Below are 27,484 nucleotides of genomic sequence, written 5' to 3'. Positions count from 1 at the left end.
AACCTAAAAGTGCAAAAAACACCATTTTTGCCCATATTTGAGGTTATGTAGCCTTGCAGATGTTTTCTTTCACCAAAATTAAAGGATGGCATCTTTAAATATTATCCTTCTTTTTTCAAATGGCGTTTTGTTTGCTCAAATATCATTTTTTTTCGCAGAGATAACGCATTTTGAAATTTTCATGTTTCGAAATTTTCCTACACCTGAAAATCGATTAAGATAACATAGACATGATATAGTCGCTTACTAATTTTCTTGGGTTTGAGGGCCTGAAATATATGGATTAATAGTATGTAAATTTGGAGTTTGTGGGAAAGCCTGCTTGCGGTTATGTGGGTTAGCCTGCTCGCGGTATGATAGGGGTGGTTTCTAGGGGTTAGGGCTGTGTGTGACTCGGTACCCAAAGGTTAGATAGTGTAGGGATGTGGTGAGTCAGCACACTTATGGTGTGAGACAAAATTTTAAGAAAAATAAGACTCAATTCAAGAAAATTAGTAATCGAATATATCATGTCTATGTTATCTTAATCGATTTTCAGGTGTAGGAAAATTTCGAAACATGAAAATTTCAAAATGCGATATCTCTGCGAAAAAAAATGATATTTGAGCAAACAAAACGCCATTTGAAAAAAGAAGGATTGTATTTAAAGATGCCATCCTTTAATTTTGGTGAAAGAAAACATCTGCAAGGCTACATAACCTCAAATATGGGCAAAAATGGGGTTTTTTGCACTTTTAGGTTAGGATATCTCGAAAACCAGAGCTGATAGAGCAATTCTGAGGCCAGATTTGGATTCAGCGCATCATAAACCTTCGGAAATATATAGTCTGGTTTCTGGGTCTGAATGTTGGTTAAATTTTGTCGGCCTGTGTTATTGATTTGGATCCGTGTGCCTTTGGGTGCCGTGAGTTAGAGCTCTCGCCAGCAGGTACTCACGTAAAAAACATTCTATCTGAGCCAATGCGATTAGCACAGTGCCAATGACAAGTTTTAAATATAGTTCTTTAAAATTAAAGCACGTTTCACATGAATTGTAATCCGAAAGTTGCTAATTAGTACAAAGTGCCCCTGACCTACGCATTCATAACAATCGAGTTTACTTTACCGGAATGGCCCCATTTAGTATATATGTATGTACATATGTGCATAAGTCAAAGGCAGAAATGCAATATTCGCTACAAAAATACATACTTTAAATTACTCCCACCCACACGGAAGGACGTAAAAAATTAATAAAAAAAAAGGATTTTTCAGTTTAACCGCAAACTCTACCTTCAAAATTACTTACTAAGTAGTGCTCGGGTATTAGGACATTAAAAACTACCAATATAGTGGATGTTCTCTACTATTAAGCACGAAATATGACATTGACTTAAAACTAGAGTGAAAAAGGCTTTGCTTTTTCCATCCGTCTATGCGTCCTTATATCGCGAAAGTCAGTGCCGTCCACTTCGTAAAATATTCAAGAAATCAGTGATAGTTTATATTAAACGAGCCATTCGGAGAATAGTACCAATTTATGCTGCAAAGAAACGTAAAATTAGGTGCAAATGATGCAATTGGTTACGGATGTAGATTATAAATAAATCTGTGACTAAAACAACATCCAATGCGTTATTAGCTAGACCAATCAGCAATATGGCACTGTTCTTCCAATTTTATCTGACGCAGGATGACCGAATGGAGTAGAAGCTAGCCAGGCAGAACGTAGTGTTAATATTGCGCATATAACGCAGAGGCCAATAATATTAAAATATCGATTTTGAAGTGATACATAATTGAAATTGAGTATAGTAATTTAAAAACTCCCACTTATGTATGTATGTATACTTTTTACCAATGTTTTCATTTGGCAAACACATGTAATGTATATGTGCACATGTACTTATAAAAATATGTTTTAGAATTAATAGGTACTATATAGAATTGGGAATTTTTACATTGCCATCACTGCCAACAAAAAATCCAGAACGGCTACTGCGTTCGCTTGAAAAGGACTGCGTTTGAGATTGTGCGTGCTGCGACGATTGCCGTAAGTCCTGGTAACCTGATTCCAATTCTGTGTAGGACATGATGCTTCTGCCGATGTTCACCCTTTCTGTGCCCTTCGATGTTGTTTTTAGTAAGCTTAAAGCGTGTTAATTTCCTATTTAATGCTCTACGTGTTTTATAGTTATGTATGTCAAAGGCATTCACATGCAAAGGATGGAAAGGGTGAATTACGAGGTTAGTGCGAAGACTGGTCGTTCACAGCACATACATACATATGTATATGCGTATTTGACATTGAGGAGTTCTTTAATATATTAATAAATTGGATTTTAATGCCCACGTAGTTCCAATTTGTCGGTTAATTGTATTATAAATACTGTAGTACATGGGATATAACGCTTCGTCACACAAATATTTTCTACGAAAAATCACTTTACAGCCTTCTTCTTGCATCTTTTTTCACTTTGCATAGCTATTGATTTTTTATCATTAGCAAGCTTGATACCACTCTTTTGCGTTTAGCAACATTTCAAACTCTCCATTAATATATCTAACGCCAATTACATAAGTTTCCAATACTTTTCATCCAAATCGTATCGTAGAAAATTTTCACAAATAAATATCCTCTCACTTTAACATAAACTTTTCGTCTAGCCAAATGTAATCAAATAGACTAGCCGACGAAACTCGCAAAATCGTTGTCCAAAAAAATTGGTTGGCTGTCAAAATGTACACATGTTGATTTTTTTTGCTTTGCTTTGCAGAGCGACTGTTTGACATTTCTGTGCAAGTTTATGTTGACATTAAATGTGCAGCTCTTTGCAGAAATCAGCTGTATTAAAATTCTTCCAAACAAATTTCAAGTTTTTGTTTTGTATGATGCAGTCAGCTGCTTTTTGTTTACCAACATTTGACGTCAGCAAAAGCCAAGAATGTACATCGTGAGCAAAAGCTATATAGGTATACAACACGGAGTAAAAGCTTCTACTCACGGCGTGGACCTCCAGATATATATGAATAGCAAAAACAAAACATGTCACATATTAAGTTTTGCCCTGTATTCCCTGTTCTATTCTCAAGGCAGCTGTTTAGTATCTAAATTAAATTAAGTTCAAAAGAAAAAAGAAAAAAATTAATAGCAGCGCACTTACACTGTAACAAAGAAATATATCTTTATTTGCATATTAGCATTAGTAGTTATTCACTCTATGACCCGTTATTGTGCAAATCGGGCCCCTGGAAAATATCAATAATTAGAAGAGAGGGCTTTCTGCACTCAGTCCCCTACTTTATAGATTGGTATTTGTAAATATTTTGAAGAAGAATTTATACTCAAACATAATGCTAGAATGGTTGAAAGTTTCGACCTCAATACAATTAAAAATGTATACTATTTCACACCGAATCGGTTGTGACAATACTTAACAGCTTCAAAGAACCACTGACGCATGGTATACAACGGAAATGGCCGAGGTTTCCATATGAATTATTCAAAATGAGCTTCATCATTGTACATAATTTTTTTAAGGTTCGAAAGTTGGCATTTATGAGTATTTTTCATATAATCAGGCAGTTTCGGTAATTCACTTACGAGTGAATTTCAATGCAATTGCCAGAACATTGCATTGAAACTCAGTCGGAAGTTGTTGATTCTATCTGCTCTACGGAACTATGTTAATTGTATTTTTGAGTTATTTGAGAACTTCCAACACTGATGACGACCCCTGCAAACGAAACAAGGAATACGATTTGAGGGCATGCACCTGGAATGTCCGGTCCCTTAATGGGGAAGGTGCCTCTGCCCGGCTGGTTGATGTCCTCGTGAGAGTAAAGGCTGACATCACTGCCATCCAAGAGATGCGATGGACGGGGCAAGGCAAGAAAACCATAAGACCTTGCGACGTCTACTACAGCTGCCATGTAAATAATAAAAATTGCCCAATCAATTTGAATTTTCGTTCTTTTATTTCGATTTAAAATACGAAAATAAATTAAATTAAATTCGGAAAATACCACAAGCTTTTCTTTTTTTGGTGATAACAATTAACAATATCTCATTCTATTTTCTTTCCTTTACTTAGAGAGGCAATAATAAATTGAAATTGGAGCAAACGAGCGACCCAAATTTGGGCTGTTGTTGTTGTAGTAGCTTACAAATCCTTGCTTAGAATATTGAAATCATCAGTCGCTGTCATCAATGGAATGGAAAATCTCGGAAACCAGCTGTTTCGCCGGGGTGGGCCACAGGGCGAGGAGTGATAGATGAGTAAGTTTAAACAGGTGAAGAGGTAGTTGGTGTCGTGAGTGGTACCTTCACGTGCCAGGCAATTATTGTGTATATCGGCGTCTATTTGGAATAAGTGGGAGTTCATAGCCATATAAAAAAAAGCAAACTGAAGCTTTCATAGTTTTTTAAATTTATGAGTAAGGTATTAGCTTAACTAAACGTTTTTTTTTCATAGCTCCACACCTAAAATATTTTGCCTAGAATTATTCATATAATCAAGCACCAACAGTTGCTTTTTTCACGAAACAATTTAATAATTTTTAAATTATCCCAGTCAACCATTTAACCTACCCATCCAGCACTTGTTACCTCGCCGTATCACTACGGCAACCGTAGCAACCTTTTCGTTAGAATTCATTAGAAACTTTGGAATTTTCTCATAGTCAAAAATTAATTTTTGGAAGCCAAGGAAGAGAAAATCGCGTTCTGAGTTTTTACGAAAAATAACGATTGAAATCGTTTTGCAAGACTAAGCTTTTTTGAACGTATTTCACAATGATAAATTGCGTGTCGCGCGGTAAAGAAGCCCCGATCGAATTACCGAAAATTGGCAATAAAAAGCCTATAGTGCTCTCGTCACAGCGCTTCAATAAGTTGCTAAACAATGCCAATCAGGTGGAAAAGTTGCAAGCTCAGAAAGAAATCGAAGAAGAACAGAAATATAAGGAATATTTGAAGGAGGGATCGGATCAATTGGTAGCACATTTTAAGGGCAACATACAAAGGACTCAAGATGAGAAGCTGGCTGAGATCAAGGCGAATATGGAACAAAAAATTACAAAAAGTAAGGCATCATCATTAATGTATAGAACGAATCACGTAAAATCAATGCCAAAAAATGCCAGCAAGCACCAAATCCAAAAAAAGTTGCCTATACTGTTCAATACACGACTCCCAGATGCAATATTTATACGAAAATCTCAGTTAATACATTGATTACAAACATACGACAAACCCAATTCCCAATTTCAATAAAATATGCTGAAAGTATGCTAAAAAATTCAATACATATACAATACACGAAATTTTCTAAATTGAAATTTTTTGAATTCCTTGTTAGTTTCCAGTGTAAGCTAAAAAGTAAATTCTAACTCCTTTATCGTGTATTATTCATCTATTTAGTGCAGGAGGACATCCATCAGTCGAAGGAAAACGAGGAACGAGAAAGAAGCGAGCGACTGGCTAAGGCGCAAAATTTAATGGAACAACTAAAGCCCGGACCCAAGGATCTACACTCAGCGGCCATGCAAAGCGAAGTACTTCGTGCGCGAAACGTTCAACGCAATATAAATAAAGAGTTCGAAAAGGCTATTAAACGGCAGGAATGCATGGATAAGTTAGCCTGTGAGCATCAAGCGTTTGCGTTCATGCAAGAGGACCAACTGCGACAATTGGAACGCGAACAGAACATGAACACGTACAAGAAGGAGATGCTTCAAACAATCAACGAGTCCTACAAACAGCGCGTGGAGCACAAAAAGCAGCTCATCAAGGAGCAACAGGCCATACGAGAGGCAATGGATCAGGAAATCAAGGCACAAATCGAAAGAGAGAAAGCTATTATGGAGAAAAAAAGAGCTTCACTGCGCAAAAATGCACTAGAAGCCATGAAAATGGTAGAGCAACGTAGATTAAGTACGTTATCGTAGCTAGTTTAAATTGTGCTTTTTAACCTTCTCTCACATTTCAGGGGAACGTATGACCGAAGAGATTGAGGATCGCTTGTGTTGTGTTTATAATCTGGGCAAATTGGACATGGATGTCGTCAAAAAGGAGGAAGAAGCGAAGAAACTAATCTACGGTGAAGAGAAGAAACAAGAGATGCAGGCTCAGTTCTTCCGCTGTATTCAGGCTAAGACAGACGCAGCGGAGGATGAGCGCGTGCGTCGTGATATTAGTCGCATGCAACTGAAATTCACGGCTGAGGAGCAAGAAAAAATACGTAAGGACAAGGCGGCAAAACAGGCACGTATAGAAGCATATATGCGCGAACTGCAGCAGCAAAAGGAAGTTAAACGTCGCGCCGAGGAAGAAAAGCGTTACGATATGGCCACCCGCTTTAAGAACTGTGAAGTAAATCGTCTGTTTGAGGAGGCACAACAGCAAAAGCGTCTTACTCAAATAAAAGAAACGCGTGCCTCATTAAAGGAACAGCTTGAACTCAAGAAACGCGTTGAAAACGAAGATAAGGAACTAATGCGCCCCACCTGTGAGGACAACAAAGAAGAGCGAGAGGATAAGTACTTCTTTGAATATGCACGCAATCTCATGGAGGATGCACACAAAAAGGATCGACCATTATATCCCTTCGTCAAGGTGGTACAACAGTATAAACGTGAGCGTGGCATCGATTGTGAACGCAAAACCCCAAGGCATCTGGTGACGCAGGTGAACATTGGCACACGCCCGCCAATCGAATGTAAGACGAATGTCGATCACTTATCCGCCACATTGGTAAACAAACCGAAACCGACGCAATTGAAGGCAGCCCATGACAGCTCAACAGAAGCAATGCACATCAGTAAATCTGTTCCAATAGGCAAAGAAACGTTGGCAATGGGAAAAATGGAAAGAAGTGCTAAGGACAGCATACTGGAAAACTGCCTTAAGATCTCCGAATTAATTGCAGCTGATGCGAAGAAGACTGGCAACGATGACAAAGAAAAATGCGACAATCGGTTAGTGGATTGCTTGAAACCAAGTAATCGTATGGCTCAATTGAAGAAGGACGACGATTGCGAATCATTGCTCAATTCCGGCAAAGTGCGCTATTCCCTGGGCGAACTGAAGAAAATGAATCAATTTCCATCGACGAAAGAACAATAGACGAAGCGTATGCCATGACAAAGTGCCTGCTTTGGGAGCTGCGTCGGATTTGGATTGGTGAAACTTATTTCGTACAAATTCAATTATTTTTTGTGGGCCGCAGGCATTTTCAATTTCCAACAAATGATTTCTTGCATATAATATTTTGTTAGTTATTTGTGTCTTTATTTGACATGGAGCTTGGCTCCTCGACTGAACATCTGATTCATATAGCCATTTGATAGTTTACATAAACCGTTTGCTTTTGCGAATGCACTGGATTTCCACATATTAGCTTCGGATTCTGGGTGACCTACAAATAAATAATAAAAACTTAAATAGCCAACGGCATGAAATATTAATTCAAATGCGTAGACTGTTCACCTTTTCATAATCATCGTGAGCATTTTGGTTTTGATCCTTTTGCGATCACGACTAATTATTCCCATGCGTTCCGTCACCGAAGTTTGAAAGAGAATCAAATGGAGTGTGTGTATCGCGGAAGTCAACTAAAAGAAGCGAAAAAAATTAAAATAACAGCTGCAATTTTTCAGTTTTTACTCATTCAAACATATACACAAATATGGGAAATTCAAATTTAACGGTTATACATATTTTATTCCAGTACAGGAAATTATTGGAATTTTCAAACACATATATACGACGACAGATTGTAGGTAGCGTTCTATGCTTTTACAACAACAACACAGTCTCTGTTTTTTGTAACGGCTTAAAACATTATCGCAAAATTTTTGAGGTATACTGCTGAAGTGACAGTACTTAGTCTGAATAAAGATTCAGCGGCTACGTTGGCTGGACCATGTCGTCCGAATGGAAACAAATGTTCCGGCTCTGAAAGTATGCGGTACCAGCTGGTAGTGGCAGAGGAAAAGGAAGGCCTCTGCGTTGGAAAGATCAGGTGGAGAAGATCCAACTGACGCCGGTTAGCACGAGAAAGAAACGACTGGCGCGCTTTGTTAAACTCGGCCAAAATCGGATAAGCGGTTGTAGCGCCAATCAAGAAGAAGAAGAAGAAGTGCCTACACACAATTTCAAGTCGGTCGAACGGTCGAGATTCATTACACTCCTCTACCAGAATTACCATATTTCGTATTCAGCTTTTTTAAATAAAGATTAGGTAGGTAGGTAGGGTGGTTGTCGGAAGACACACTTATTAGACCTTCGGCAGGTCCATTGTGATACCACTGGAGCTTATCCTTACTCTACGTGTTCCTTTTCAAACCATCCGGTTGCTTTAATAAACGAGCAGAGCTTCGTTAGTTTTAGATGGGCTATGTCCGCTACATCGGTTAGAAATGCTGTATCGAGAGTGCGCAGCCTTCTCATAGCTAGGCTTTCACACTCACATAAAAGGTGTTTCCTCTTCTTCTGTATTAAGACAGCTTCTACAGAAATCGAAGTACGGGAGTCCTAACCTTCTAGCGTGGCTGCCTATTAAACAATGACCAGTTAAAACACCTATCATTTTTCTTATAGATTCTCTGTTGAATCTTAGCAAGATCTTCGATCGACCGCTGTTCCAGTTCGGCCATGTCTGTCTGCTTAGTTCGCATGTTGTGAGGTTTTGCCAGATTGTATTTACCTTTTTGATGGTTTCCCTGTCTATAAGTAATTTACAAGTGGCTATGGGCATGGGTATCAGCGCCTTATCCGGTTCGAGACCGAGCGTTGTACCGGTTCTTGCAAGTTCATCCGCCTTACAATTTCCTGCAATGTTTCTGTGGCCTGGTACCCAGATAAGGTGTACCTTGTAGCACTTAGATACGTCATCTAGTAGTTTAAAACATTCTAGAACTGTTTTTGACGAGTGTGTTTTTGATTCCAGCGCTTTTATTGCTGCTTGACTGTCCGAGTAAATGAAGACTTCATTTGCGGATAATACTCTCGTTTTTATTTCTTTAAGTCCCTCTTTTATGGCAGTGACTTCCGCCTGAAATACACTGCAATGATCAGGCAAGCGAAATGATTGGCATACTCCGAGTTTGTCGGAGTAGACCCCTCCACCTACTTGGTTGTCCAGTTTTGAGCCATCTGTGTAGATGTTTAAGTCATTTATCTTGACAATGAGCCCGTTATCCCATTCCTCTTTGGAAGGAAATACTGTGACAAAGGATTTATCGAAATTGATGTCCTTGGTCCTACAGAAATCCGTTGTGCTGGGAATGCAGGGGAATTGTTCTAAAATTGAGGAGTGCCCTCTTTGGTACGTTCTGAGTAGGCCGATTTCTCTTAGTCTGAGAGTTGCTTTGGCAGCTGTTTGCTTACCGTACTGCTCTATTGGTAAAATGTTAAGCATAATATTTAGTGCATCTGTGGGTGTGGTTCTGAGGGCCCCGCAGATGCAAAGACTGGCCATTCTTTGTACGTGTGCCATGGTTCTTTTGACGTACAATTACAAAATAAAGATTAAATGCAAGGCGTATTTATTCAAGGTGACAGCAGTAGTACAAAAACAAAATAAAATTTATTTTGTTTTTGCTTTTTGGGCTCCAAGACGAATGGGGTAATATGAATAAACGTAAACAAAGTCTTTCGAGTGTCGCGTTAAATTATTCGAACAGCATCTGGCAACAAATGCTTCCTTCCCCCACAGGTTATAATAGTTATAAGGCCTGAATTGAGCCGCTTATATGTATCCTTTCTTTTGCTGCGAATTTCATGCACCAAGTTCTGCTCCACACCAATCGTGTTTTTACCAACATGAGTACTTGAAAAAAAAAAAACACCCATTTTGCCTTCCATTCTTTTCGCGCCAACACACATTTAACCATTTCTTTACTTATGTTAAGTTATCCACATTATAATAAAATAATAATTCAATATCAATTCAAAATATCCAAATAATTATTTTTTTGTTTGTTTTTTATTTGTTAGGATTTAATTTAACCGCCACGATTATTATGAATATAATATCAATCTAAACAACGAAATATGTAAACAAAGCACAATTTTTTGACAGAAGTGCCCATGGCGAATTAATCAGCTGTTCTACTGATATCACCTTCTATGTATAGATACGCCTTGATCAAATTTCATTAGGTTTCAAATTACACTATACATAAGTAGAATTAAATCGCTGAGTGATCTTCGTCGAATGAAAGTTCGCTGTCAAAATTAAAGCACATTGCAGTACATAAGATTGTTTGAACTCCTTAGCAGATAAGGGACGATGGTTAACGCTCCCTTCTAACTCCACTGTAGTACTACAGGGTGCGATAAGTGTTTTTTATATTAAAGATAAAGTGTTCAAAATGCCGTCACGATCGGAAGAAAACTATTAGGAGGCAGCTCCTCCAGCACTTTCCAATTTTCCATTTTTTTAAATTCATTTACAATCTAAAGAATATCTTTTCAATGATTTAAGCTCAATAGAAAGTCTAAACAGTCCCCATGAAGTCAGTCGAACGAAGGACGAGTAAGAACGAAATTTTTTTTCGTGTTTTTCTCGAAATACGTTTCTCTCCGCGCTGTCGAATATAACTCAAAAAATAATCAAAATATCAACTTAAAATTTTGCAGGGATATTTTTTCTTTAACATATTGGCCTTTACGTGTACCTCAGATTTTATATTAGTTAAATTATATTGTATTATTAATTATCACTTTATTTCTATAAAAAAGAGTAATTTTTATCACTTCAAATTTTTCATTTTTTTATTAAAAATAGGTAAGTGCAAAGCGGAATAACTTATTTTAATGAAACATTTTTATCTGGTTGATTTCAGTTGATTACCAGAGGCTGTAAATACCACGGCGCAAATTAAAGGAGACACGTTTGAGGAGTTGTAGCGTCGCAATTTTGAATTTTTTATTTCAAAAAAATGTTGTACCTATATCCATTTAAGCATGAATATTAATATGCAATTTATTTTATGATAATAAATACTCTCAGTTTTTCGCAAAAAATTATTGAAAAACTTGTTGTCTGGAGGAGCTGTCCCCCTTAAAAAAATTTAAAGGGTGTACTAATGATAGGCTCCTTTCCTACCGCGTTTTACTAAGCCCATGTACATAAGTATGTGTGTACTTGTACATAGGGCCCGGAACCCGTTCTATCACTCCCTTCTACAACCATCAAAGCCACGGTTAGCAAACGGGTTACTTCAACCCACAAGCGAGCTGGGCAGACTGAGAGAGGCTGTACATGGACAAAACTAATGTTACCTGCCATGTCCGACCGACTGTCGCAGAGCAAAAGGGACTGCAGGCAGCTTCTATAGGCGAAGCACATGAAAAAGGTAGGCATCTCAGATAGGGCACTCTGCCCAGCATGTGGAGAGAAGGATGAGACGACGGAATACTTTCTGTGCATCTGCCGGATCTGCCCTCGAATCAGGCAAAGTGCAAATTTTTTTCCAAATATGTCTACTACGTATGACCTTCACGAGGCACGTTTGGAATATAAGCTAAATCGATAAAATACTTCATAAAAAAATTTATTTTGCATCAAAAATTGCATCATAAGTTATGTTAGGTTGGACTTGGCTGACCCTGTCGATCGCACATAGAACAGAAATTGATCCATAGCAATACCAAGTGTTTGTATGGAGAGTTCAAGAACTTTACATTTTGTCTTTAATACACAATTCAGATAATTTAAGTAGGCTGCTAATTTTTTGATCTGCCACGCTTTCTAAGCTTGAAAATTATGCAGAACCTAAGCGGTTTATTCGTGTTTTGCTACGGGCAGGGCAGCGGCAGAGTAGGTGTTCCAGAGTTCCGTATATATATATATAATTGGCGCGTACATCCTTTTTGGGTGTTTGGCCGAGCTCCTCCTCCTATTTGTGGAGTGCGTCTTGATGTTGCTCCACAAATGGAGGGACCTACAGCTTCAAGCTGACTCCGAACGGTAGATATTTTTATGAGGAGCTTTTTCATGGCAGAAATACAATCGGAGGTTTGCCATTGCCTGCCGAGGGGCGACCGCTATTAGAAAAATGTTTTAATTTTGGTGTTTCACCGAGATTCGAACCAACGTTCTCTCTGTGAATTCCGAATGGTAGTCACGCACCAACCCATTCGGCTACGGCGGCCGCCAGAGTTCCGTATACTATACTATAAAAGAGAATCAAGTCTAAAAATCATTAACTAGCTTACCTGCTTGAAAAGTTGTGCCTTCAGCTTGATATTAGCAGGAGCGTTTGCCTCTATTGGATCCTGCAAGGTTTCCCTATGCAGACTCCAAACGAATATCAGCGTATCTTTAATTGTCTGGACAATACGTTGAATGTGCTCAGTTTGAAGTAGACGTCGCACCAGATAACCACGCACATGCGCATTAATTATAGTCACTGCTTTCTCTCGTCGGTTTGACTCTTCAAAGGCATCAATATTCTCTGCGTTTTGCTATTATGTTTTTTTGGTTAGTTTCCGAGTCGGAAGTCAATCAATAAAAATGTGAAAATAGTATAATTCAAAGTTTTATTCCATAACTTTTTTTGATTATATAACATTTTCAAACGTTTTTCAAAGATATTTAGGCACTTAGAGGCAGTTACAAAACTCGTTGTAGCTGTGTTATATATGTATATATTATGAACATATATATATATATTATATGTATGTATAATATCTGCCCGTTCAAAGATGTATAAGAACATCTTGAATTGCAGTAAGACAATACTAATTAAATTTATCCATTTCATTTGATTACGCCTTAACGTACGGTAAGCAAGTTGATATTAAAAATGAAAAAAGGAAATAATCTGAAATCTATAAAAAAATGTACGCCTGTAAATGCATTAGTTAATACGTAAATGTAGGCAAAATTAATTTATGAAAGAATAAAGAGAAAATGATTGTTGATATAGTTCCAAAAGGTAGCTATTGTTTGGCTAATTTTATAAGTTTCTTGTTTTTAACAGTTCATCACATATTAAATATGTATATACAGTGTATGACTAGACTTAGTTGGTTACTTGATTGGTTAATAGATAAGGCACAGTAACAGATCATCGCCGTTATGAAATAAGTAACTGATGACTATTCGATAGGCTGGAATATCTTTCTGAAAGGCTTTCACTTTACTGAAATGCAATCAACTATTAGTGTAAAGTTTTTAAAGAGAAGAAGAGGTAAAATACATATCATAATAATCTAATGCAGTATTAATATTTAATACGATGAAACTTATCTAACTTAATAAAATGGAGTATTCAAAATAACGGATTATAATATTTTTTCTGGTGATAACTTCACTCATCAAATTTGAATTTGCCAACTGGTTTATGTGCTTCTAATGAATACGACTATGCCAAGGCGTATCTGTAAAAGGTGGCGTAATTAGAGTAGTTGATTTCCTCTTCTTCCAGTCGCCTTTAATTTAGAAATGTAATGTATAGAAAATTCAATGACGGGAAGTTGTTGTTGTGATGTAAACGCGTGATAAACTAATTTTATCTATTTGTCATTCATTCCTTTCCTCTGATAATTCTAATTTCAAAAATGTTGTGGTTGCTCGAATGCTTCCACCTTGAATAGATTCACATTGGTCTATACCATATTCCGTTATTTTGAATACGCCGAATACGCAGCAATAGTGTTAGTTTCAATTAGTTTTCTACACTGTTTAAGAAAAACTTACGTGGCTGTTTGATGGCCCGGGCATTTCTCCGTTCGAGCGACTTATGTTGTTGCTGCATATCGATGCAGAGGGAGAGATGTCACATGAAAAAAGGCGCCGTCGGGGAGTGCATCGATTGCTATTTTGCGACGTCGTCGGCGTGGCGGATGTACAGGCCGATAGGTCTAAAGATGTTGGCTCGCATGCGCCCGTCATCATATCCATGGTACCCACTGAATTAGAAACAATTGAACTGTTGGCAGTTATTGTTGGCGATGACAGTGTCGGAGATTCTACATAGACCGACTTTTCTATCGGCGAATAATCCATCGACCTGTTACCACTACCACCAACTATATTTTGACTAATATGCGTGGTACCCATTTTGGCAGCAAGCTGCTCTAGCAAATATCGTTGTTGCTCCTCGAATACTTGTTGCATGCGTTGCTGTTCTCGTCTTTGATGCGCCAATAAGTCGAGAAATTTTTGACGGTGTTCAGTCTCGATGCCGTCAAAATGTTGATTGCCCAGTGTTCTATCTTGCGCAGTTTCTGTTGCTGTTTTGGCCGATTGTATGCTTGGCATTGAAGGTCTGGGCTTCATTTGTTTGATAGTGGCTGTGCCGGAAACAGATTTTTTCAGTTGGCGACTAATTTTAGGTTTAATGACTTTTTGTTCATAGGGCGAGCGTTTATTTTTATTGCTAGCTGAATGGAAAGGCAAAGATGATGGGGAGGTAATATTTGTAGTTGAAGGCTTTAGCTGCAGTCGCGTTGGTATCGAGCGTGTTTTCAGATCTAATTTTTGTACGCGCTTCGCTTTTGATTCGACAGTATCACGTGTAGCACTCATGGAGAACAGGTTTGAGCGTTTAGTAGGATAGTTATCCTTAGGAGTAACTTTTTGCTGACGGATATGATCGATCAATGCTTTCGAAGGACCGTCTAACGTAAACGAATTAGAACGGACTAAACAGTTTTCGTTTTGTGGCACATGGCCAACATCCAGCGATACAGTTGTTGTCTGTGATCTCTCCGAAGTTGCTGCTTTCAAAGCTGGACTTGTAGCCGATCGCTGTGGTGGCCTTATATTAGAGCATCTTGGTGTGTCCTCTTTTGTTTCCGATGCCGAAAAGTTTTCAAACTTGAGAATTTTGCTGGTAATATTAGTTAATTTTCGATGAGTTTTAAGATCTCGATCAAGATTTTTTGGGAGCCCCATAGAGTTAAAACTTTCATCTGAGCTAAGCTCTTCGATCAACGATTTGTTTAATTCTTTCTTCGAGTTTTCGTAATTGTTTACATTTATGGTATCAATGCTACTTTGTGGATTAATGCCATCAAAAAAAGTTCGTGAACTTGAGATTGGAGTTGGCGGATCAATGCATATCGATGGTATTTTCTTTAATGCTTTATCCGAACATTTTCCCATCGACTTCTGACATGTTAGATAATTTAGATTAGCGCTTTCTTCAATCTCATTTCGTTCAACTTTACATCCAATTTGTTTTTCTTCTGAATGATCTAAATTTATTTGCTGTTGTTGCTGTTGGAACGTTTGAATTTCATCCTCTGACAAAGGTGTTAAAATTGTATTTGAACGATGATCATAGATCAATGTTTCAGATTTTTGCAACTTTTGCATACGTTGATAAAGATTCGATTCCGATGAATGTGGTTCTAACATTTCTAAATCAGGATCGGTATCTGCACTTGGAATTGGACGATTTAATTTAAACAAATCCCGACAAGGCACAATCGATTTTTTTTCGTTTTCGCTTTGAATCAGAAGATCTGAGAGCAACATATAAGAAGTATCAACTTCTTCACGTTGAACATCTACTTCTATTATGTGATCAGATGCGCTACTACTACTGCTGCTGCTCTGGTGGGTATTATCCATTGCTTCTGGTTCCTGGTTCATCTCCTGAACCATTGTGCCGTATTCTAAATTGCAATTTTGTCCCCTGCGTCGAGTTTTTTCCAGTCGTTGTTCTAGTTTTAGTGCTCTCTCTTTGAATTTTTCCATTTGCCGCCGTTTTTCTTGTGTCATCTAGGAAAAACATATGTACAATGACTATCTGACAATGAATCGAAAAATATTAATTTTTGTTATAAGATTAATAGCGCGTGAATTGGAATATTGGGCTAAAGATACTCCTACCGTCCGAACGCTTGCCGATCTAGATCATACATACATACCAATGGCGGTAAAATAGGAACTCCATCGATGCGGAACATTGACACGTACTTCTGTGGCGTTGCAACTGGTGATAATCTCTTATTTATGCATCCAGCCGAAGCTGCATTTATTACCTCTGCTTGCAGTTTTTGCATTATAAAAATTAGGTACATATACACTGAGAATACCGTTTCTTGGTCGTTAATTTAATTAACAAAAAGGATATTGTACTAGAGAAAATTAGCTGTGATATTATACGCAATTCATTCTATTAAATTTTGAATCATTCCGAAAATGTGTTCTGGCACTTTATCTCTAAAAGTACTAAAAGTAAAATAAAAAATGAAGCAAGAACATTTCAAATTTATTGACTTTTTGTTTTCACCTAATCGTTTTACGTTCCTATGACTACCGCTCGTGAATGAAAGAAAACGAACCTAAATTTTTTAGCAGTCAGTGAACTTTCTTATGATTGCTGGAAGTAGGAAATAACCATTATTTATAAAAACTAATAAATAATTCAAATAATCTAGATGAAAATAATCGCGCCCGCTAATAAATAATTCAATCAACATGAATACACGAACAACTTTCACAACAACTACAAACGTTTCCGACAAGTGTCAGTTGTATGCTTCTTCTTAGCTGTGCAGTAACAAAAATTACAATAGAGCCCTGCAGTGTAGTAGGGTTGTAAAATTCCGGTTTTATATCTAGACGGAGACGGAGACGGACACCAGAAGCCAAATTTTCCATAGATAATAAATTTTCACTATATTTAAGTTAACAAATAGCATGTGAATTTCATCTACATTTTAAGATGTAAAAAATGTCGTTGTTTTAGTTGGATTCCTGAGCAAGAGAGAATTGTTTGAAGCTGTCGTACCCGATATGTATTCACCATGATGTCGGAAGTTTTAAACTGCTGATTTTCTGATTTTTAAGAAATGCCCAGATATGAGTATTCGAATTTGTTGAGGATGTATGCCGCATTTAAAGAAAATGTTGAATTATTCGAGTAAAAAATAAATGCTAAATTAAAAGTTGCATGATAAAAAATTGCTTCAAATGTTTATTCTGCAATCAGTAAGAGGAAAATGAAAGCAATCCGAACAAAATTGTGAAAGAGTCTAAATAAACTCCAGTTTTAAAATGCTTAATAGCGTTTTTTTTTTTTTTTAATTTTTATAGGGTTAGTTCAATAATTAAAATTAACAAAACAGTAATAATCAGCACATACATTTTTAATTGAAATTTTCTTAACTTTTTGGTTCACATTCCTGATATTTTTTTGCTTCAGTTTATGATTTAGATACCGAATTTGAGTGGAAGTAGTAAGGTAGCTAAATCCAAGAATCTTGAGTCATATCGATTACTACGACATTTATTTCCAGGTTGTATCGTATATGGTCAGCATAACTTTGTTGTGAAATTGATTTAATTAAGAACAATCGCAGTTTACAGACTTTTTAGTTTGCGAATTATTTGATTGGGTTGGCCTTTAGTTGTGTAGCTTTTCTAAATGAAGGCTTTTCAGCTTTTCTAAATGAAGGCTCCGGCTACGCAATCCACAGTGCCTTTGCCCAGCAAAGGTATTCAATTGGCCTTGGCAGTCGGCTAATAATTAACAGAATTTTTAGTTTGACCACAAATTGATAGCGTCGGGGGCAATTAAGTTGGTGTAGAGTGCGCACTTTCATATCTCTTCATGTAATTCAATAGAGACCGACTAAATAATCGACCGATAAAGCTGCAGTGTGCGTGAGCTCTAAAAACAGCGGATGTTGAAAAGTGGCGGGAAACACTAAAAAACACTTATGTTTATAATTATAAAATTTGGTCGGTTGCCTAAAAGAAAGTTATGAGTAAATTGAAAAGGATTGTTTCGCCAATGAAAGAACAAATTACGACACCTACAAAAAAGGTGAAAATTGGTGTTAATGAGTTTGAGGCGAACCACACAAATCTTTCAGAAATCTTTGGTGCTGATGATGACTTCGAAGAAATAATAAATGCCAAACAATTGTCCGCGAAGCAAAATAATCCTTTAGACCTTAGTAAATGGCAGCGTTGCGTTGTAGTGGAAGCGGGACGTATACCCCTTACATTCGACATAGTGCTACAAGTCTGCATAGCTCTGGATCAAGAGGAGGAATATGAGAAGGAGAACAGTGTGGGGTTGACGAAGTGCCGTCTTCAACAGCAGTGGAGCCAAACAAAAGTAAATGCAGGCGATATTGTTTCGTTACTTGCTGCTTGGAACGATGAACTAAAATCCTACATAGTAAACAATGAGTATGGATACATTGTCGTTAACCCCGATATTCTAATATCTAGTACAAGCGTAGTAGGCTCCCTCTTCTGTCGACGAAAAGCCGTTTTGCAAGATAGGTTTAAGGGGATCGATGCCAATAGCAAAGTGGTATGCATATTAATTTGCCATTTATTTATTGTAATACATATAATTTCTGCGATTTTATTTTCAGATGGTCATAGGATCGATTGTGCATGAAATGTTGCAACTAGTGCTTCAAAAAGGGTTAAAGAGCTCTAAAGACATTGAACTTGCTGCAGGAATGCTATTAAACTCCCCTGATACGGCGTACGAACTTTATAGTAACTCAATGACTCGTGATGAATTAGGCTTCGAGTTAGAAAAGTTTGTGCCAAAAGTAATAAGCTTCGTAGAACAATATATTGAAGGAAATGCCACAACAGCGGTATAAGAATTTATTAAAATAATAAAAACAATACATGAGCATCTTTTGTTTACAGTGTCTTAAGGAGAATTTTCAAGGAACTATTGACGAAATACAAGATATTGAAGAAAATGTTTGGGCACCCCAACTGGGTTTGAAAGGTAGAGTAGATGTAACGGTACGCGTTAAACAGCGGAAACATGAAATGGTTTCAAATGTCGTACCGTTGGAATTAAAAACTGGTCGAGCCAGTTTTTCCATGGAGCACAAGGGGCAGGTTATATTATATCAAATGATGCTCTCAGCTATTGGGCGTGAAACGAATTCCAGCCTTCTACTTTATTTGAGAGAATGTATAATGCGTGAATTGCGTGGCACACGAAACGAACAACGGGATCTTATAATGTTGCGTAATGACTTCGCACACTATATTTTGTGCTCAAGTCCTATGGCTGCTGCTGGTACACCTCTAGCGATGCCTAAAGATGGAAAATTTGTTCAGCCACTAAAATTACCCGATCCTATTTCACATCACAGCGCCTGTGGTAATTGTGAATATGCAACAATTTGCTGCACCTTCGCAAAAACTGATCCTGAGCTTCAATTGAGGAGTGGACATCCATTGAAAGGTGTTATGCAGACAGTAACGGACCATTTACAAGCGGAAGATTACAAATACTTTATGCACTGGTGTAGTTTGCTTGCATTGGAGGAACAAGAAATGAGGAAATCAAGCAATTTCCGTACATTGTGGACAAATACGCCAGAACAACGTCAGGAAAAGGGTATCGCAATTATAGCAATGCGATTGAGTGCGGTTTCTAACGAGGGATCTTTATATCTGCATAAGTTAATTTTTCGGTTGGCTGATGAAAATAACCAATTAGATTTGCTTTTGAGCGGAGTAATTACACTAATAATCACTGTTTCGGCAAAGTTCGGTAATGTACATATATTTATTTTAGTTCTCTATTGGCGAATATGTGATTATCAGCACGAGCAGGCGGTTGGCAGTCGGAGCCGGCTCCATTGTCGACATATCAAGTACTCATGTTACTATAAGTCTGGATCTTAATTTAAGCAAAAACTATGCCAACGAAACATTTATAATTGATAAGCATGAGTCCCAATCCGGCAACGCATTCAATTTTACGAATGTTAGCTTGCTTTTGGATAATAGAGATCGTGCGAAAATATTGCGGGAAATCGTAGTACATCGCATGCCACCTACTTTCCAGAAAAATCTACCAAAGATCGTTGCAACTAAGGGTGCATCTATACTTAAAGAATTGAATAAGGTGCAACGATCTGCAGTTCTTAAGGCGCTAACTGCAGAAAGCTACATGCTAATCAAAGGACTGCCCGGAACCGGTAAGCAATCACAAATTTAGTGACTTCTGAAATCCATTAACGTAGTCCTTTTAATTTTTCAATTAAAACCTGGTATGCTGATTTGAAATTTATATATTTATTATTAAACAAACGCCAATCGGCAATATACCTGCATACAAATAAAAAAGAGAGTACAGAATCAGAATTTATAGGGGGCTGATAAGAAATACAATGATAAAGATCTGTCTCATAAGGTTCTTGTGAAAAATCAGGGTATTACTATAGGATGATATTTTTGGCTTCTGGCAGAAAAATATCGTAGGTTCCACCATAGAAGTCGAGAACACCATGATCATGATTCCCTGATCTCATACGCTGACGACTGCTCGATAATGGCATCGGGCAATGACATCGATGGCCTGTGTTCCAAAGTGAACAACTACCTCACCGACCTTTCTCGCTTTTTCACTGCGAGGAATCTCCAACTTTCCCCCACCAAGTCCACGGCGACCCTCTTTACCACCTGGACAAAGGAGGTCAAGCTGTCCCTTAAGGTAAAAGTCGATGATACACCAATTCCGACGGTAAATAACCCCAAAATTTTGGGTGTAACCTTTGACAGCTTGCTCTCCTTCTCTGCGCATACAACCGCAATTGCCACAAAAGTCCAAAATCGCAACAAGGTCCCCAAATCGCTGGCCGGCAGCACTTGGGGCAAAGACAAATAACTGTTGCTTTCGACATTTAAGGCAATTGGCCGACAGGTTCTAAACTATGCTGCGCCTGTCTGGTCGCCTGGAACTAGTGATTCGCAGTGGACAAAGCTACAGACTTGTCAAAATACCGCCATTCGGACAGCGACCGGGTGCCTCCTGATGTCACCCATCCAACACCTTCGTAACGAGGCACAAATGCTCCCAGTTGTGGCGCACAACAAATTGCTCAGCAAGCAGTTCCTGCTTGGATGTTACCGCAGGTCTCATCCCTGCAGACACCTGCTTGGGCCCGAGCCGCCTCCCAGGCACGTCAGGAGACACCTCCTTGACTACGCTGACGAACTCCAGGACAAAACTGACCGTAACCTACTGGACCGGACAGTATTTAGACAGTCAATAAACGACATTCACCGGGAGACCGTTACCACCTTCTTGAACTCCCGTCCTGTGAATGCCGTAATCGGAGTCCAACCACCACCTATTGCAGACGAAGAGCTCCAGCTTCCCCGTGAGACCCGTGTAACACTGGCACAACTACGTTCTGGATACTGTAGCAGGTTAAACTCCTACATATCCAGAATCGACCCCGACATACCAAACACATATCCGGCATGTGAAGGTACCCCGCACGACACTAACCACCTCTTCACATGCCCCCTTAAACCGACCCATCTAACCCCCCTCTCCCTCTGGACCCAACCCGTCGAAACAGCATGTTTCCTGGGCCTACCCTTAGATGAGCTAGACGAAAACGAACGATGATATGCCTACACTGACAGGGCTACCTATGCTGTTAACAACAACAACAACAAGAGAACACCATGAAACACCCCCCTCTCCCTCTGGACCCAACCTGTCGAAACACCATGTTTCCTGAGCCTACCCCCAGATGAACTAGACGAAGATGACCGGTGATATGCCTACACTGACAGGGCTACCTATGCTGTTAAAACAACAACAACAACAACAAGAACACCATGAAGTGAGTTGACGCTGATGGCTATTCTATTGCACGGGTCGTGATAGTCGTAGCTTTTGTAGGTAGCGACTGTTTTCAGTAGACGACTATTCCTAAGAGTGAGACCAGCCGGGGCAAGCTCGAACGAGCTGCGTACTTCCGGGGCATCAATAATACCATTTACCACTTTATAGAAGAACGCCAGATCAGTTATGCGTTGGCGAGACCGCAGACTCTTGATGTTGTACCGAATGTAGATATCTTCTGTAGCTGAAACGGTTGATGATGAATGCCGGAATACTAAGGTCTTACAGAGCTTACGCTGCACTCTTTCATTACTTCAGTGTATGAAGACCAGATTATGGATCCGTACTCCACTATTGGAAGAACTAGAGTTTTAAAAAGACAAATCAGGGAGTAGGGGTTCTTGAAGTCCTTACTATTCCTAGTTATAAATCCGAGTATCTTAAAAGCTCTCTGAGTTATTCCGTCTATGTGCTTGTGGAAAGTTAGTTTGGTGTCAATCGTGACACCGAGGTCTTTGATGTCATCCACCTCCCTTATTTTATCACCATTGAGTGTGTACACTGCACTGTTGAGATCCAGTTTGTTCCTTGTGCACCAGTCAGAGAGATTATCGACGTCCTGTTGTAGTAGATGACTATCCAGCACACTAGTGATAGATCGATAAACTTTAAGATCGTCCGCAAAGAGTAGGTATTCCGAGTTGAAGTCGTTACCAATATCATTCACGAATATGCTGAAAAGAATCGGACGGAGGTGAGAACCTTGCGGAACACCAGAGTTAGCCGCATATTCATTGGATAGGTGGCCATCCACTTTGACCTGCAGGTGTCTACCAGCTAGATATGACCTAAGCCAGTCTAAAGCTTTGTCGCAGACGCCATATTTCCTGAGCTTGCTTAGCAAAATGTCATGGTCAACTCGATCGAACGCTTTACTGAAGTCAGTATAGATGCTATGAACACAGGTGTTCGTATTCAGTGAGTTCAGTAGATATTTGGTGTAGGCTAAAAGCTTAGTTGACGTTGAACGGCTACCAATAAAACCATGCTGTCTTGTGGTGATGATTGGACCAAAAGCAGCAGAGTTGCGGTAAGATCAGCTTTTCAAAAAGTTTAGCCAAGGCCGACTGAGTGCAGATTGGCCTATAATTCGTGACTGTATTCTTTGGATCTTCTTTATGAATGGGGCTGACGTAGGAGAGTTTCCAGTCTGTAGGAAAAACACCACGCCAGGTCCCGCACCTTTACTAGGATCTAAGGAGTTCAGTTGCTTGAAGACACTATCAAACGTAACCTCAAAGTCATTTAAGTTTACCGATTGCGTGTAAGGCTGTGAGTGTGCCAGGGTTACGCTATGGTCAGACACCGGTGCATATATGCTCTTAAAGAACTATGCAAATAAGTTACTGACCCCCACGCCACTTGATGCTGATTGATTATCCCAGACCATGGATGATGGAATGTCACTGTTTCCTCGCTTCTTATCCTTGATATAATTTCAGAAGGCTTTGGTTTCATCTTTCAGTGACCTTTCTACCTTATCAATATACACATTATAACACTTGTTGCAGAGATTTTTGCACTCTTGTCTCAGGTTACTGAAGAGTGTGTAGTTTCGCCTGGTTTTCTGATTTTTATACTGTGTGTGCGCTGCTTTTTTCAGGATGATTTTCTCAGTAAATTCCCCAGAAAACCAATGTGGAAATCTACTGGGTTTGCTGAAGTAAACCGGCACGAATTGGGTAACACCTTCCTGAATAATGTTGTAGTGCCAACGCAGTTTATCATCAAGAGATTCTTGCTGGTGTAAATCTGCCCAATTGGTTCTTATAAAAAAGACATTCAAGCAGGCATAGTTAGGGATACCGACATTCTTGAAAGCATAGTTAGGGATACCGACCGGTGTTAAGCTAGGCTGGAAGTTGAGCTGACAGGCTAGGGCCGGGTGATACTTATCCTCAGGAACCAGAGCAACAATACCATACGGGATTGTGTCGGTGTTGCTGAAGCAAAGGTCGAGTAAATTTCCCTGTTCATTGAATACATGATTGCATTGCTTGCATCCGGATGTAGAATAGCTGTCTCGTGCATTCATTTCTGGGTAAGCTACTTGACATGTTGAAGTGCCCAAGGACCAATAGACTGGCATTCTGGAAGCTATCGGAAAGAAAATAGATAGCAGATAAGTGGGTGTGATAGGCTTCGTATTTGGTATGTGGCGGTATATATACACAGCCTAAAATAAGGTTGTCATTGTTAATCTTAATTTTAATAAAGAGTTCCTCAATATTGTTCTCCTTGATTTGAATCGATTCTACTTGAATGTGCCGTTTTGTAGCTATGAGCACACCTCCACCACGCTAACAACCACTCGTTGCCTGGTTACGATCTCTGCTATAAATGTTGTAAGTGGGGTCCAGCACCTCACCATCATGTATAGCGGGGTGGAGCCAGGTTTCGGTGATGCAGATGATATCGTAGTGACTAATTGACGTGTCTCTGAGAAATTCGCAGAGTTTTGTGCGTAGATCGCGGACATTCTGGTAGTAGACGGTGAGATTTGTCACTTTTCTCCTTTGTTACTATTTTCGGTATGCCATTCACATATTTTATTGTCTTGCTCAAATCACCATTCTTCTCAAGAGAGGCAAGTTTAGAGCGTAAGCTCTTCAGATATTCCTGCTGTGTTGGAGTGAGATCCGGTTTGAAAGTTATCGTGGTGTTACCATCAGCTGGCTTACTTTTGAGTAAGGTGATTGCATCCGTTGCAGTTGGGATCACTACAAGTAGTGGACGGGAACGACTTGGTGTGTGTCGTCCCAGTCTACGAAGTTTTAGGCTAGTTGAGTCACAAGATAACTCTGGTGGCAGAATAGATGACAGACTTGACCTATCATCCTCTAGCCGATCTTTTCCAGTTGCTTTAGATGATTCAGGGACGTTGAACGCAATGACATTAGCCTCGCGGCGTTTACGTTCGCTCAGCTCTACGAAGACTGCTTCATTGGATGCCGGTGAGATTACATGGGAGTTAATCTTATTCTCGACTAACGTTAACCTGTCATCAATTTTAGAACATTTATTGGAGAGGTTAACATTTTGTTGGGACAGCTTACTAACTTCTGCTCTAGTGTCTGCCAGATTGTTTGTAATTTCGGACCTTAAAGCCTTAAATTTTTGCTTGTTGTTGTTATAGCAGCATAAACATTTCCCATACTTACATACGGGGAATGCTGGTGGAGTGGCAATCCTTGGCCGGATATAAATCAAATTTTGCTCATATTGCTTGGTGAAACGCACAAAGCAGAACAGACTATCCAGATTGTCCATCGGACCCCGTTTGTCGTCCTCCTCTAATAAATCGTCGAACGTGCGGACGCCAACCTCACTTTCGCACGGGTAGCAATGCCAGGCTGCTCCACCTTTCTTAATAGGTTTGCCAGATTCTTAAAATCAGCGGTTGAGAGATTGGTACATTTATGGTGAAACCAGAGACGACAACCTGTGCATTGAATACTAGATGTTCCCTCGCGGACAATTGCAGAGCACTTGCCACATTGCCACAGTATGCCACTTCTACGATTAACTTTTTTAGTCCCATAATTACTGGAACAGAGTCTAGAAAAATAGATACAGGTGTTAGTTACGACAGGTAGCACGGTACAGGCACAGAATTGCAGAAAATACTGCACAATTTATTAATTATTTATAATAAAAAACACTAAGTAGCCGAAAACACGTGTTTACCTCGTCGTTGCTGACAGAATATTTGGTTATATAAAAGAAAATAACTGTTTTGCGATAATACAAATATTTTAAATTAACATTTATTGCCAATTTGCGTGACGTAAACTAACATTTTTTTGTTTTTCTTGCATAGGTAAAACGCAAACGTTAGTGGCTATTGTGCGACTATTGCATTTAATGGGTAAATCGGTTCTTGTGACCAGTCATACACATTCAGCAGTAGACAATTTATTAGTGCGCTTAAAGCCGCATAAGATTCCAATGCTGCGTTTGGGTTCAGGCGCCCGTATCAATGCAGAATTACAGGAGTTTGGGGAGAGAATTCTTCTTACAGGCTGTAATACCGTTGAGACAATAACAGAAAAGTATAACTCGTTTAGTATTGTTGGCGTCACTTGCCTTGGTTCATCACATCCACTATTCCTACATCGAAAATTTGATTTTTGTATAGTTGATGAAGCAACGCAAATAATGCAACCAACAACACTGCGCCCGGTCTTTTATTCCGATAAATTCATATTAGTAGGCGACCCAGATCAATTGCCGCCCTTGATACGGTCAAAGGAAGCGTGCCGACTTGGTGCTGATGAATCACTTTTTGAACGACTTGACACAGCAGCAGCAACATCAATACTAACACTGCAATATCGTATGAATAAAGCTATAACTCGTTTGGCGAATGAACTTACCTACAATGGTGCGTTACAATGTGCTTCTAAAGAGGTGGAGCTTAATAATTTCCAATTGAATTTGCCGAATGCCTTCAAAGTAGAAAAATGGGTGATGCGAGCCTTGCAAACACACATCGATCAATCCGTATTTCTGTTGGATACGAAAGACTGCAGTGAGCGTTTGCTCGAGTACGCAAAGGGTAGGCAGAAAGGCTCTCTTGCTGCCATTTCGGACAACATTACTGAAAATGATGTAGAGAAAGAATGCACCAAGTCACCTGCCTTAAGCGGACAAAAAATTGGTAAAAGCAAACGCATTTCAAAGTACACAAATTACTGTGAAGCTGCCATTGTTATGAATATGGTAGAACTACTACTTAAGACGGGGTATGCGCCCGAAAACATTGGTGTAATTGCACCTTATCGAGCACAAGTTGAGTATCTGCGTAAACTGGTTTCACAATTTGATGGTCTCCACAGAGATCAGCCCCATACAAATTTTGCCGCTGTAGAGGTTAACACAGTTGATCAATACCAAGGACGAGATAAGGATATTATATTTTTATCGGGTACCAAAACTGGCGCTGTGAAAGAAAATGAATGTGCGCGCGATGGTGAAATTCTAGAGGACAAAAGACGGCTTACGGTTGCTATAACACGTGCCAAACGCAAACTAATATTAGTGGGCGACGCTGCTTGCTTGGATAAATACACTCCTTTCCACACACTTCTCGGACACATACCAAGTTACTGTAAATTGGAGTTGGAAGATGGCAAACTAGGTTTCGAATGGCAGTCACTTTTAAATGTCCTAGCTAATATTAAGGATTAGCTTATTTTGCTTGAATTTATTAAACAATAGTACGTAATTTAACTCCGACTTATTTATAATTCCCTTCACATTGTAATTCAAAATAAATTATTTCAAATATGAGATTACTGAAAATGTCAACAGATTAGCACAATGTTGAATGATGCTTGACACAAACTGATGATTAACTTGATTGAAAAGGTTTGATGATTCGCAGATGTTAAGATGAAATTTAGATGTTGGTGAATGCAACTGTAAGTAAACAAAAAAAGTATATTTCTAGAAAATCGTTCCGGCCAAAACTCAGACGTTCTAAATTTAATTATTTTAAAAATTATAATGAAAATTCTATAGACATTTTTGTCTTACGTCATTGCCACCTCTACCGCATAAGGCATCCACGATGCAGCCCATTTTTTGAACACAAAGAAGATTTGTAGGAAAAATTGATTTGTTTTATTTATTACCAATTAAAATAATAAGTATAACTGGCCTTTACCATCTAATAGTTGAAGCGAGGCATTTATGAAGAAAAAATTATAAAAAAGTTTAAGTCAAAGAAAAAGGCTACAGTGGTAGGCCAGATTTTCGCTATTATTTCATACTAATAGAAAATGTCCAAGAATGGTATGAAATGCAAAAGAAATTAAATAAGAAGTCATACGTTAACACT

General features: G+C 38.8%; 4 protein-coding genes across 10 annotated transcripts in view; 2 read left to right on the top strand and 2 right to left on the bottom strand.

Moving 5' to 3' along the window:
* Positions 1 to 2,718, bottom strand: part of LOC128858642 (inositol hexakisphosphate and diphosphoinositol-pentakisphosphate kinase) — a 69,623-nt gene extending 66,905 nt beyond the window's left edge. For 2 of the 3 annotated variants that reach the window (XM_054095076.1, XM_054095077.1), the window contains exon 1: positions 1,941 to 2,718. In XM_054095076.1, coding sequence (XP_053951051.1) covers positions 1,941 to 2,072 — 132 coding nt within the window. In that variant the 5' untranslated portion in view covers positions 2,073 to 2,718. The remainder of the gene's footprint in view (positions 1 to 1,940) is intronic. The other variant, XM_054095078.1, reaches the window with a different exon arrangement.
* A 1,978-nt stretch (positions 2,719 to 4,696) lies between these two features.
* LOC128857628 (calponin homology domain-containing protein DDB_G0272472-like) lies at positions 4,697 to 7,105 on the top strand. Its single transcript, XM_054093377.1, has 3 exons — positions 4,697 to 5,063; positions 5,402 to 5,914; positions 5,970 to 7,105. The coding sequence occupies exons 1-3, from the start codon at positions 4,775 to 4,777 to the stop codon at positions 7,103 to 7,105; spliced, it is 1,938 nt and encodes a 645-aa protein (XP_053949352.1). The 5' UTR covers positions 4,697 to 4,774.
* Positions 6,988 to 16,463, bottom strand: LOC128858640 (uncharacterized). 5 transcript variants are annotated; one of them, XM_054095064.1, is made up of 6 exons: positions 16,237 to 16,463; positions 15,872 to 16,175; positions 13,692 to 15,722; positions 12,206 to 12,454; positions 7,469 to 7,593; positions 6,988 to 7,417 (listed from the first exon to the last, which is right to left on the bottom strand). In XM_054095064.1, the coding sequence occupies exons 2-6, from the start codon at positions 16,022 to 16,024 to the stop codon at positions 7,270 to 7,272; spliced, it is 2,706 nt and encodes a 901-aa protein (XP_053951039.1). In that variant the 5' UTR covers positions 16,025 to 16,175; positions 16,237 to 16,463; the 3' UTR covers positions 6,988 to 7,269. The 5 variants fall into 5 exon arrangements, with proteins under 5 accessions (XP_053951039.1, XP_053951040.1, XP_053951041.1 ...); XM_054095065.1 differs by having other exon boundaries at positions 16,289 to 16,463; XM_054095066.1 differs by having other exon boundaries at positions 7,276 to 7,397; positions 16,237 to 16,462.
* Positions 16,464 to 17,532: 1,069 nt separating this feature from the next.
* Positions 17,533 to 26,959, top strand: LOC128858639 (DNA replication ATP-dependent helicase/nuclease DNA2). Its single transcript, XM_054095063.1, has 5 exons — positions 17,533 to 18,273; positions 18,338 to 18,571; positions 18,627 to 19,454; positions 19,516 to 19,921; positions 25,463 to 26,959. The coding sequence occupies exons 1-5, from the start codon at positions 17,713 to 17,715 to the stop codon at positions 26,830 to 26,832; spliced, it is 3,399 nt and encodes a 1,132-aa protein (XP_053951038.1). The 5' UTR covers positions 17,533 to 17,712; the 3' UTR covers positions 26,833 to 26,959.
* Positions 26,960 to 27,484: the final 525 nt, after the last annotated feature.

This window comes from Anastrepha ludens, chromosome 3 (assembly GCF_028408465.1).
Source record: "Anastrepha ludens isolate Willacy chromosome 3, idAnaLude1.1, whole genome shotgun sequence".
Classification (NCBI taxonomy): Eukaryota; Metazoa; Arthropoda; class Insecta; order Diptera; family Tephritidae; genus Anastrepha; species Anastrepha ludens.
Note: the sequence above shows the minus strand (reverse complement) of the source record. Positions and strands in the feature narration are given on the sequence as shown.

What these genes read in the sequence shown, in the direction of transcription:
- LOC128857628 (XM_054093377.1), top strand. Translation starts at nt 4,775, where the DNA reads ATGATAAATTGCGTGTCGCGCGGTAAAGAAGCCCCGATCGAATTACCG. An exon ending in GGAACAAAAAATTACAAAAA is followed by an intron (nt 5,064 to 5,401) that starts GTAAGGCATCAT and finishes TCATCTATTTAG; the next exon opens with TGCAGGAGGACATCCATCAG. An exon ending in GGTAGAGCAACGTAGATTAA is followed by an intron (nt 5,915 to 5,969) that starts GTACGTTATCGT and finishes CTCACATTTCAG; the next exon opens with GGGAACGTATGACCGAAGAG.
- LOC128858640 (XM_054095064.1), bottom strand. Translation starts at nt 16,024, where the DNA reads ATGTACCTAATTTTTATAATGCAAAAACTGCAAGCAGAGGTAATAAAT. An exon ending in TTCCTATTTTACCGCCATTG is followed by an intron (nt 15,723 to 15,871) that starts GTATGTATGTAT and finishes TGTTTTTCCTAG; the next exon opens with ATGACACAAGAAAAACGGCG. An exon ending in CCGGGCCATCAAACAGCCAC is followed by an intron (nt 12,455 to 13,691) that starts GTAAGTTTTTCT and finishes AAAACATAATAG; the next exon opens with CAAAACGCAGAGAATATTGA.
- LOC128858639 (XM_054095063.1), top strand. Translation starts at nt 17,713, where the DNA reads ATGAGTAAATTGAAAAGGATTGTTTCGCCAATGAAAGAACAAATTACG. An exon ending in TCGATGCCAATAGCAAAGTG is followed by an intron (nt 18,274 to 18,337) that starts GTATGCATATTA and finishes TTTTATTTTCAG; the next exon opens with ATGGTCATAGGATCGATTGT. An exon ending in CAAAGGACTGCCCGGAACCG is followed by an intron (nt 19,922 to 25,462) that starts GTAAGCAATCAC and finishes TTTCTTGCATAG; the next exon opens with GTAAAACGCAAACGTTAGTG.